General features: G+C 39.6%; 1 protein-coding gene across 1 annotated transcript in view; it reads left to right on the top strand.

The window, feature by feature from the left end:
* Positions 1 to 8,505, top strand: part of ankib1b (ankyrin repeat and IBR domain containing 1b) — a 34,901-nt gene extending 26,396 nt beyond the window's left edge. The window contains exons 18-20 of the mRNA XM_062992556.1: positions 937 to 1,048; positions 1,918 to 1,961; positions 2,254 to 8,505. Of these exons, the coding sequence (XP_062848626.1) occupies positions 937 to 1,048; positions 1,918 to 1,961; positions 2,254 to 3,030 (933 nt within the window). The 3' untranslated portion in view covers positions 3,031 to 8,505. The remainder of the gene's footprint in view (positions 1 to 936; positions 1,049 to 1,917; positions 1,962 to 2,253) is intronic.
* Positions 8,506 to 12,020: the final 3,515 nt, after the last annotated feature.

The raw sequence follows: 12,020 nt of genomic DNA, 5'->3' as shown, positions 1-12,020 counted from the left end.
ATGGCAGCATCAGATACAGAATGGTACCTGTCATCTGCACTCCATCACTCTTTTTCATTCTATACTTTTTATTTGGCAGCATGCTTCCTTTATTTTCCTTTCGTATATTCATGGATTGTTAACATAAATCAGAAGGATTATGTCCTACAACGTCTTTTTTAGTGTTTGTTGTAGAGTGACACCTCTCAGCAAACCACTTGTATGAAAATGCTAACAGTTTTTAATGTTTACCATTTTTTCTTAGTTATGTACATAAAAAACATACATTTTTACAACCTGGTAGCTGCCATAATATTTGGAAATAACGTACAAAATAAATTAAAAAATATGGTATAAAGCACTTTGTTTTACTAATAAACCTGTTTTCTTTTGCATGCTGGTTTTTTCCCTTTATTTATTTTAATAATGTGTCTAGAATAAGGTATTTTTAATGTTTATCAAGACGAACAAAAAAGTGCTACACCAGAGATTAATGATTAACTTTGTTTTCTCTTGCATTTCATTTGTATTTGGAAAAAAAAAAAAATAATTCCTAAAAATGAATTGCAAGGTAAATTGTGCTCGGCCTCCTGATATAATGGAATTGATGCCTGTTTCTGATTTCTTGAATACCATTGTGCATGACTCATAAAGCATATAATGTGCATATACTGTAGATAACTGCTTAAATCCTGTCCTGGAAGATCACTGCAGCACGTGCGCTGACCAGATGTGATTCGGCTTGTAAACTGAACTGTTTTGCACAGCTTTGCAGTGCAGTGGTCCGACAAGCCTGGATTTATGTTAGAATAATATGATGGTTGTTAGAAGCTTTTCCTATCAACGTGTCTCTAGCAGGCTGTACTTCCTCCACTGTGTAGGGGCCTTTTTGTTTTCTTTGCACAGGCCTAAAGACTTGAGTGCTTGATTCGTTCTGTTTGCTGTGTTGCCCTGCAGGAGTATGCCGAGTTCCAGTACAGGCGCAGACACAGACAGCGCAGGCGTGGAGACCTTTCCAGCCTGCGCAGCAACACCCCGGACTCGGATGAGCCCAACCTCAGCACTTTAGGTACTTGCAGTTGCATGAAATCAGCTACTGAGTTGAAGACTGTTAGGTTAAGGCTGGCTGAGACATATTTAAGCAATGCTAACCAAATGCAGGCCTTTGTAAGCTCATGTGTTTACAATAGGGCACCATCTTCAATATGGATTCAGTTGTACTGAGTTAAACTGAGATGTGATTCCTCAAAAGTGCTTCTGAACACGGCTACAAACGTTGTGATGATGCCTTTTATTGGTTATTTGTTGGAGGTTCCATTAAGCAAAAAGTACTGCTAAATTTTTAACCAAACTAAACACTGCCACATCACCCCACTGCTGCGATATCTTCACTGGCTTTCTGTAGCTGCACGCATTCAGTTCCAAACAATGATGCTTGCCTACAAAGCCCACAATGGACCAGCCCCATCCTATCTTAGAGCAGGGTTTTTTAAACCCTGGGTAAGGGTCCAGGCAAAAATAATGGGTCGCAGAGAAAAACAATAATATTTAAATAAACCTGTATGTAAATGCCCCCTTGTGGAGGCTTTATGTTACATATTGTAAACCACAGTTTGACCAGATTGTACATAGCAGTGTTGCCTGGGTCATGTAAAAAATCATGGACGAAATGTGGGTTGCTTAAAAAGAAGTTTGGAAAACCCTGCCTTAGACATTCCTGTTCTGTACCACACACCCTTCGAGCCACAAGTCTGGCTCGTCTTGATCCACCAGTCAGAACTTAAGGGGCTTGTGGTGATCCTGCTCTCATGATCAGCGTGGGGGTTGTACAAGCGGCAGAGGGTTCACAATCGGATTAAGAAATTACTAGATTGGGAGATAAAGGGGGAAAAATTAGAAAAAAATAAACCAATAAAGATGTGCATTTTCTTTTTTCAGATTCAGACCAAGTAGGTTGTAGTCAGCGACAAGGTCTACCTATGGTAAGTTTTAACTCTCTCTTAACAATAAATTCCACTCTTATATCATTAAAAGTAAATCTGATAAAAGTAAAGCTGATCGAAGGTCTTATGGTGATAATAATGCATGATACGATTCAAATGTCAAATGTCTGCTTGTATATTTATTACATTTAAACAGATTTATTGAAATCTGGGTGACTGCATGTTGTTACAAAATGAAATACCTTTACTAGTCAAAAAACAAAACTGTTCTAACCAAATCCACAGTGGGAACTTAAACAGTAACTAATAGCTTTTTTTCCCTGTTCTGCAGCCCCATAGCTCTTTGGATGAAGATGATCCTAACATCCTGTTGGCCATCCAGCTCTCTCTGCAGGAGTCCGGCCTAGCCGTGGGCGAAGGAGGGACTATAGACACTCAGGAGCTTCTGGCTCACGAGGCATCTCTAGGGGCTATCGGCAGTTCTCTGCCCTCCAGGCTGGACCCACTGCTGCATGGCGTGGACGTACCCCGCGCCGCATTAAGCAGTTCTGAGCTCCTGGAGCTTGAAGACAGTCTGAAGAAGCTGGGAAACATGAGCGGCCAGAACGTCCCCCAGCGCTTCAACAATCTTGGGAATCCAAGTCGGGAGTCCACAGGAAGCCCTTTCCCACCTTCCTTGGGACACACAAACTCTGCCGACTTGGACTCTGCTGATAACGCCAATCTTCTGGGGAACATCATGGCTTGGTTTCATGACATGAACCCTCAGAACATCAGTCTGGTTCCCTCTGCCACTTCTCTCGAGCCGGAGTTCGGCTCTCAGCTCAGCTCCGAGCCACAGATAGAAAAGCCCTTCCAGCAGTGGACAGCAGAGGGCGAGCTCGAGGCCTGTGAGTACAGCAACGCAGACCAGCGAGAGCCTGTCAGACCCACTCAGTTGGACCTGGTGAGCGTGGAGGTGCCATGCGCAACCAGTCTTGTGCCCTCCACTGGTGAAACCTTAAGCTCTTCTCAGCCCTGCCACTCTGACTCCACAAAATGCGCCTCTGATCCCGAACAGCCGAGCAGCAGCTCCTCCGAATGGGAAGGTCAAGTGCACCTTGTATGAAATTGATCTGTTAGCCCCACAATGAGTGAGCAAATCATTTATGATGAGTTTAGGGGGACAAACGTATTTTAAGAACACTGAAATCGTCTCGAAACAAAACTTCCTGTCTGGTGTGTATTGCTGCAGGCCTGTGTGTTTGTGCTTTGAGGGCATGATGTGTCATTTCATAATTAGAAATACTTTTTAAGAGGCAAACGAGTACAAAAAGAACGCAGTCGGAATCAGAATTCACCGATCGGAGCCGTCTATCACAAGGACTGATTACTGTAATAAGCTTCAGGATAGAATTGTCGGAGCTCTTTCACAGAAAAGGTCTACTGTATGAAACAGGACTGGTTCAGCTGGGGAGCCCAGCTGGTCTAAATGTCTTACACAGTCTGAGCAGGTACGTTTGTGAAAAAGCAAACCAACAAACAAAAAAAATCTGCTTTGTCTTGGTGATGGGTGTTACTGTAGTGCCACAAACACTAGCCAGCACTCACCGAGTTCACACAGCTAGTGGACGGTGTGCTGATTGTGCCTGCTGCTGAGGGCTGATAAGCCCCCCTCTATAAACACAATCCTTCCTTTAAACCCGGTGTGTAGTATCGGAGAAATGAACCCTAGCAGCACTTTTTTGAAATAAAAGTGCAGCTGTGTCAGTTTTTTTCCCCATTTGGTCAAACCTAATCACTGTAATATACCACTGGTATTGTCGAATGGAGAGTAATACAGTATCAGTTTTATTTCTAACCTGCAGTCACGCTGCAGCGAGCCTTCGGAACGGTTACTCTACGCAACTTATTACAGTGCCTTTTCTGTGAATCTTATTTATTGCCGCATCTCTCGAGTGCTCAACGTACATGGCGTCACTGTCATTTCTAATGCCAGTGAAAGCAACAGTCTCCAGATTGACATTTTATGGACAATTTTAGACTTTCTTGCTCACCGTTTAGTTCGTCCCTGGTTCATCTTTAAAAAAAAAAACAAAAAAAAACAAAGCAGTTATTAACACAGGCTCATCAGGGGAATCCTGCTTTTGGGCTTTTCCCCCTGTATCTTTTATTCCATACTGACGTTAACAGCGCTACAATAAGTTGAGTGTTTGAGATGATGTGTGTACAGTATGTGATGCCATTGTGCTTCAGCCACTATAAAGAAAAAATGCCAGACCTAATATATTCCAAGAAAAAAAAATAGATTTTCTATTTATTTAAAATTGAATGTCTTTCATAAAAAAAATGAATTAATAGATAATGTAAAAAAAGAAAAGAATGAAAGCCACTGTTTTTGTCCACGTGTCAAGAACATGTCCTTTTACAGTGCCACTTTAAAACATGCGCTTTAAACTAATTAATTATAACTACTGAGAAGTGTTGTTAGCCTTTTCAAAAATAGATTTTTGATATACATTTCTATAAATGCCCCGGACAATAGAATAAACTGCCGGTTTTTAGGCCTGATTGGCAGTGTTGGTTTGAATCGTTTCAGCAGGAAAAAGTCATTAGGTTGAAAGTTGCAGTACGTAACACTTTTTAAACACTTAAGTAGTGTTTAAGTAATATTTATTAATAAAAAAAACAAAAAACACGTTTTAATACGTTTAAAAAAATGAACTGAACTGCTGCAAGACCTTATAAATCATGGTAATACTAAAATGCAATATTCTCCTTAAAAATAATCGTGTCCTTGTGAAAATGAAAAACTATGCATATGAAATGAGCCAGACTGGTCAACAGATCATGCATTCATTTTGGGAACCTCTATGCATTTGTTTGTTTGGATTTTAACGTCATGTTTTACACTTTGGTTACATTCATGACACAAACGGTAGTTACTCATTACACAAGATTCATCAGTTCACAAGGTTATATCAAACACAGTCATGGACAATTTAGTGACTCCAATTGACCTCACTTGCACGTCTTTGGACTGTGGGAGGAAACCGGAGCACCCGGAGGAAACCCACACAGACACGGGGAGAACATGCAAACTCCACACAGAAAGGACCCAGACCTCCCCACCTGGGGATCGAACCCAGGACATTCTTGCTGTGAGGTGACAGTGCTACCCACTGAGCTACCGTGCCGCCCCTCTATGCATTCACTTCTGTATACTGATACATGTGTGGTAGATTGTTCTGCTAAACTGACATCCAGTTCTGATTAAAAAGACATTCATATTAAGGATCTGCTTATTATCATAGTTAAAAAAAAAAAAAAAAAAAACATTTACAGGAAACCATTAAAAGCTGTAACTTTCATTCCAGATCATCAGATGGTGGCATGTGGGCCAGATCTGGTCCTGAGCAATTTATTCGGATCTACATTTATAAACGATATTAAAAGACCTTACAAGGGGTTAAAATATTAAATGATGATTCACAATCACAATCTATCGAAATAAATAAAACGTGCCCACAATGTTATAGGGAACAGTCGTGTTTGGCTAGTTTTAATAGCATAATGTGCAGTTCCAGAGCTTTGAGAATATCTAGTTCCTACTTCAAAATAATGTATGAAAAACTGATAAAGAAAAGTGGACCAATGATGTCATTGTTTCTGCCTCAAGCAGTAGAAAAACCCAACTTGACATTATCAACACACTGTGTTTTAAATAATTAAACTCTTTCTCTGCATTGACATCACTGATCCAGTTTTCTTTGTGTTTTTATTCTTTACATAATGCATTTTTAAATCAAATATCTAAAATGATCCAAGGTACGAGGTAAAGCAGTCGTTATTAGCAGTTATTGCTACTAGGTGTTTCTCGTGCAAAAAACATATAAATAGAAAGTAGGGATGTAACAATGCACCACAAGGCAGTTAATAACAGATTCAAAAATTCCACGATTCAAATCGATTCCACATGTAAAATGAATCGATATTCACTTTAAACAGCAGAGGGCGCTGGCGCTATACACCTCGCCTGGCTGACGGCACTGGCGCTATACTCCTGGTTGCCAGATTCGAGGGTTTTCTGCCTAATTGGGCTTAATTCAAAATTGTTTTGCATAGTTTGTACCTACCTAAGAAATAAAAGGGTATTTATTATTTAGATCAATAAAAGATAATCACAATGCAGTATTTTATTTTATTTTTTTAGAAGAAATAATAAAAGGAAACTTTGTCATAATTTGTCTTCAGTTTCAGTTTAAAAAATCAGGAAAAATCATATCGTGAACCCAGTATCGTGAATCGCATTGTGGGTAGAGTGTGTTGTTACATTTCTAATAGATCGACGTACAAAACCTGTATACAATTATTATCCAATGATTAAAAAAGTATTTTTGGTCTTAAAGTCTGAAATCAAATCAAATAAGAAGAATAACACACAAAAAACAAAGGGTTTAATCTTGGTCTTAACTAACCATAAAACATTTTTCCATGTGGTATCAGAATCATCCAAGTTGGCATTGTTTTAAAAAGCTTCTTTTTTGCCAGCCTGTCGTACCAGCCAGCGTTGTTTAAAGCTTGTGAGATTGTTTTCACATGAACAAACCTACAGACCATAAAAGGTTTGTAAGTTCTAAAAAGCAGCCTTTGGCCTCTTTGGTGGAATAGCCTGATTTAGACGAGGTGTCTGTGGAGTCGTACACTGTTCATGTGTTAATGTTGCTGTGAATGTTACTCACAGGGATAGTTAAAATCCTTAAATAAACAGGTTAAAGGTGGTAAATTATCTTTAAGTTCTCTTGATGCATGCTCAATAATCCAGGTACACAAATCCACAAAGTTGAATCAGTTCATCTGGAAACAAGTTTGTTGTAGAGATACGTTTCGTCACTCATCCAAGTGACTTCTTCAGTCTGAGCTGGTGGTGAATACCCCAACCTTATATGCAGCTGATTTGCATAGCGACCGATCACCGCCCATTGCATAACAATAGAACCAGTGATCAGGTCCATATGCAAATCACAATGACCATTAATTACAATGGCCATGTGCACCTTTCACACATGATTGGGGAATAGCTCCTATTACGGCGTTGTAAGATGGTGAGAGATCTTTAAGTTGCCTCAAAACTTACAAAATGAGAAACAAAACATGGTTTGTGTGTAGTAGTTATCTGAGCATTTTAATTCCCATATAAGTAATGAAACAGTGGCTATAGGAATGAGCACTTATGAATGAGGCCCAATAATTTGTGTGGATTTGTTTGCAGCACTTCTTATGTTAAATGTTTTTTTAAATAACAAAACTACTAATAACTACTAACTAATACTGTTACTGTATCCATATAGGACTGTGTTTAGAAAATGGTACGTACTGCAGCTTTAAGAAAATCCCAAAATTGTAAAACTGTATATTAATGCTGCTAATTGCATTAATTGTTCATGAAAAAATCCAGTATTGCGGTGATGTTCAATTCCACCCTGTAGAAACGAGCCTGTCGTGTAGTAACAGTAGAATTACTAAAGTACTGTACTTCACATGTGACGCTGTCTCATGTTGTGTGTGTGTGTGTGTACTCATGGTGTGAAATGCTATGAGGTTATTATTATTATTATTATTATTTTTAATGATTTTTTTTCTAGAGCTAAATAGAATTGACCTGCAGTGTTTCATCAGTAATCAGTAATGTATGTTGCCAAAGTGAAAGTGATGGTGGAGCTAACATAGTAAAGCACTTGCTAGGTTCTTTCCATCTTTTAGATGTGAAGTGACGTGTCCTGTATGTGACAGTATGCTGTGCATTAAATCACGAGACATCATTTCTATTTTCTTGAGATGCTACGGCTTGTTGTGTTAAGGCGAGTTATTGTTTGGAGGAGAAAAAAAGCAAGCACATTTTGTAACCCATTAAAAAAAGTTTATATTGCTAAGTGACTAATCTTTAACATGTTATTTGCACTTTCATAGTCTATACTTGATACATTCCCAATTTATATGGAAAAAAATACAAATGGTTGATGTTTGGCCAATAAAATTGACTGAACTGAGAATAAACCCCAAAGTTATTTCATCCCAACACTCCCCACCCAAAGCAAAACGGACTTGCTGTTTAAAAATTGCCAGTAAAACTTGGCTCGAGCAATGCGAGACGTGCAGCTTCACAGCTGCTGATCCCAGTTTTACTCCGTGAACTCAATAATTTTGTCATCTTCATCTTTAGCAAATGATTAAGGCCTTCTCAAACAGGGCCAAGTGTTTGTGTTAAAACCCCCCCCAAAAAAGATGCATCCCGGCCGTGGCTGGTGCACACGGACCAGAGTGTTCGAGTCTTTGGAAGTTTTAAGTAGTATAAAATGTGTAAGTATACAATTACAAATGAAAGTATTAATATTAATCTGTAATGTGAGATGGGTTTGCATTAAACGGTCTAATTTTGAGTTCACGCAGACTTTTAATTAAATAAAATAATATTTTATGATTGCTTTTGTTATTGTATAACTGTTACTCTGAGTAAGTTAAAACATACAACACGTTATTTTGATATTTGGTTACAGAAGTTGAGTTAAGCTACACTATCAGTTAATAAAATGTTTTAATGCACCCATTTTTTTCCAGTTGTTATTGATATTTAAACAGATTAGCGTCTTTTCAATTAAAATAATAGAACAAATAAACATACAAATACGTTCAATAAGTTCAAGTAATTAAAGCATTTGATGGTTAAGGCTCTTGCTCAGGGGCCCAACAGTGGCAGCCCTATGATTACTAGTCCAGTACCTTAACTGCTCAGTACCTTAACTGCTGAGCTACCACTGCTCTATTGTCCCATTTCACTTAAACCAGTTGGATGAGGATGAAGTCTGAAGACTCTGATGGTCATTCATTTGAAACCTGCCACTTTGTTAATAGTTTGGTTATTCTGACTAGCCTGGAGGTTTGTTTTGGCTTGGCTTGCTGTGCCATGAACCTCTGACTGACGAGACGTAGACCAGAGTGTATTGCACTCCTTAGGACTCCGACAAAAGAGTCCTAGAACAGTGCTTCCCAAACTTTTTTGCACCAAGGACCGGTTTCATATAAGATATAATTTCATGAACCAGTGGGGGCAGATGGATTAAAATAGAATAGCTATAGAATGGAAAATCGGTGGGAACCCTGAGCTTTTTTCGCTGCAACGAGACGCTGCTCCCACCTAGTGGTGATTAGAGACACTAACACCCCAAGAGTATTGAAAATGTAATTGCTCGTAGCAATTTCTAATTATTTTTGCTGTGCGGCCCGGTAATAAATGACCCACAGACCAGTACCGGTCCACGGCCCGGTGGTTGGGAACCACTGCCCTAGACAGCTTGACAGTTGGTGTCACACACTGAGAAACAACCTGTCAGACCTGCAGCTTGAAGACTTTCTTACTTCAGTCAGTCTTAACTGTGCTTAAAGTTGTGTTCCTGAGTCGCCTCGGTTGTTGACCCTCAGAAACGTTTCTACTGGCGCTGTTGTGGCTTTGGGTTAACCAGACCTCTTTCAGTCAGAGTTTTCCCCTGTTTTCTAGTACCTTAAGATGGTGTAGGGAACTCACTGACACCCTGGCTTTCTTTGCAGTTTCTCTATATGAAAGACTTACACTTGAAGGGTTATACCTGTCTGCCTAACTTTTGTCACTTGGCTTTTTCTCACAGATAAAATAGAAATAAACCATATCCTGCAGTGCTGTATTGTCAAAGTTCTGACCCAGGGTTTAGTAACACAATCTGTTCCAGCACTGCTTTTAATCAGGTGTGAGATTTGTCAGTAATAAAGAAAATACAGGATGTCTATATGAATCATTTGCCACAACTTTAAAAGCTTAATGCTTAATTTACTTAATTTGTTAAAGCCTTGTTGTCATTACTGGATGGGGGTTAAAACTTAAACCGGTAGTGTAATTTAATACAGCCAGCATTCATTTCAGCCAGCCATGGAAAATATAAATATTAATTACACACACACATGCAGACTTAAAGTAATTTTAGCAGCTCCAACTGGCCTGACTACATGTCTTTGGACTTGTGGGAAAAAACCCACGCACCCAAAGGAAACTCACGCAGACACAGGGAGAACATGCAAACTCCAAACAGAAAGGACCCTGGCTGCCCGATACCCAATTACATTTCCCTCACCTGTTACCAATTCACCTGCTTGATGTTTTAAAACTATAATTTAAATAGTGGAATATTCTCTTATTTTGAAAGTTGTCCCAACTTTTTTTGAGTATGTTGTTGATATCAAACTCATTTACATAAAATTTTTTGGTATTTAGCAGATACCTTTATCCAAAGCATCTTACAGTACTGTGGCAGTATATAGTCTGAGCAACTGAGGGTTAAGGGCCTTGCTCAAGGACCCAACAACAGCAACCCGGCAGTGGTGGGCCTTGAACCAGTGACCTTCTGATTGCTAGTCCAGTACCTTAACCACTAGACTACAACTGCCCTAACTCAAAAAAAAGCAAAGAAAAACAGTCAAATTGGTCAGCTAAAACATTATATTACTTTTTTCAGTTAAATAAACATTCAAGACAGTAAACAAATATTAAATTCTTGTTTTTATTAATATTATTACACAAAATTTCCCAACGTTGTTTATTTAAAAAAACTGTTTTATCTTTATCAGTGTCTAGATTTATATCCAGAACATATCAAACTTTTTACAGACTGGAGCACCTTGAGAATCCCTGATACTGGGTGGCATCCATGAAACCAGTTGTGCAAATGTACAGACTGGTTTATGGGCGGCACGGTGGCTCAGTGGGTAGCACTGTCACCTCACAGCAAGAAGGTCCTGGGTTCGATCCCCAGGTGGGGCGGTCCGGGTTTTTTCTGTTAGCATGTTCTCCCCGTGTCTGTGTGGGTTTCCTCCGGATGCTCCGGTTTCCTCCCACAGTCCAAAAACATGCAGCCAGGCTAATTGGAGACACAGAATTGTCCTATAGGTACCTAGCCGCTAGGATGCATAAACCAGTGCATTGTAGTGCCGGTCTCAAGCTGTGCCAAATCAATAATGCGGAGGAGATAGATAGATAGATGCACACAGACTGGTTTATATAAAGGAACTCTGAAGGACTTTGCTGTTATACTCCTGGAGCCCAGTAGAGTGTAGTAACTTCCCACAGATGGACAGAACAGCTCTGCACTTCAGGACTCCTGGCAGCAGAGTCCGTGTTACTGGCAGAAGCTGCTGGCATCCTCCACCCCAGACATGATTTGGAAAGTAAGAGAGCAAAGGTTTCTCTTGTGGCCATTAAAACATGTCAGTAGAACATCCGCCTCGATTTTCCCACAGTTTGTCTCTATTATTATGATCTACAGTGCTGTGAAAAAGTATTAGCACCTCACCTGATGTCTTTTATATTTGCTTATTCTGCACATTTAAATGTTTGAAATGATCATCATATTAATTGGAGGTAAAGATTTATAAACCTATATCACCCATGTCAAAAAGTAATCCTCTCCAAATCTAATAACTGGTTGTGCCACCATTGCTAGTAACAACTGCAGTCTTTTACATCACAGTGGAGGAATGTTGGCCAACCTTTTTTTACAGACTTGTTTTAATTTTGCCACATTGGAGGGTTTTCAAGCCTGAACTGCCTGTTTAAAGTCCTTCCACAGCATCTGAATGGGATCTAAGTCAAGAATTCAACTCTGCTGCTCCAAATGCTCTGAATGGCTCTAGGCCTGCTTGTGTGCTTGGGATCATTGTCCTACTGCTTCACCCGACTGCACTTGAGCTTGAGGTCACAAACTGATGGGCGGACATTGTTCCTCAGGATTTTCTGATAGAGAGCAGAATTTATGGTTCCATGAACTATGACAAGTTGTCCAGGTCCTGCGGAGGCAAAACGGCCCCAGACCATCACACTACCACCACCATGTTTGTCTGTATGATGTTCTCATGGTAGAAAGTGATGTTAGCTTTACACCAGATGTAACGGTACCCATGTCTTCCAAAAACTTCCACCTTTGATTCATCGGTCAACAGAATTATATACATTATATTACATTAATGGCAGGTTCCTGGTTAAAATGTAATTTATCTTGACTAGGTTATTAACCTTTGAATCAGATAAAAGTTGGA

This window comes from Trichomycterus rosablanca, chromosome 3, assembly GCF_030014385.1.
Source record: "Trichomycterus rosablanca isolate fTriRos1 chromosome 3, fTriRos1.hap1, whole genome shotgun sequence".
Taxonomy (NCBI): Eukaryota; Metazoa; Chordata; class Actinopteri; order Siluriformes; family Trichomycteridae; genus Trichomycterus; species Trichomycterus rosablanca.
The sequence above is the reverse complement of the archived record's forward strand: the minus strand, read 5'-3'. Positions and strand labels throughout refer to the sequence as shown.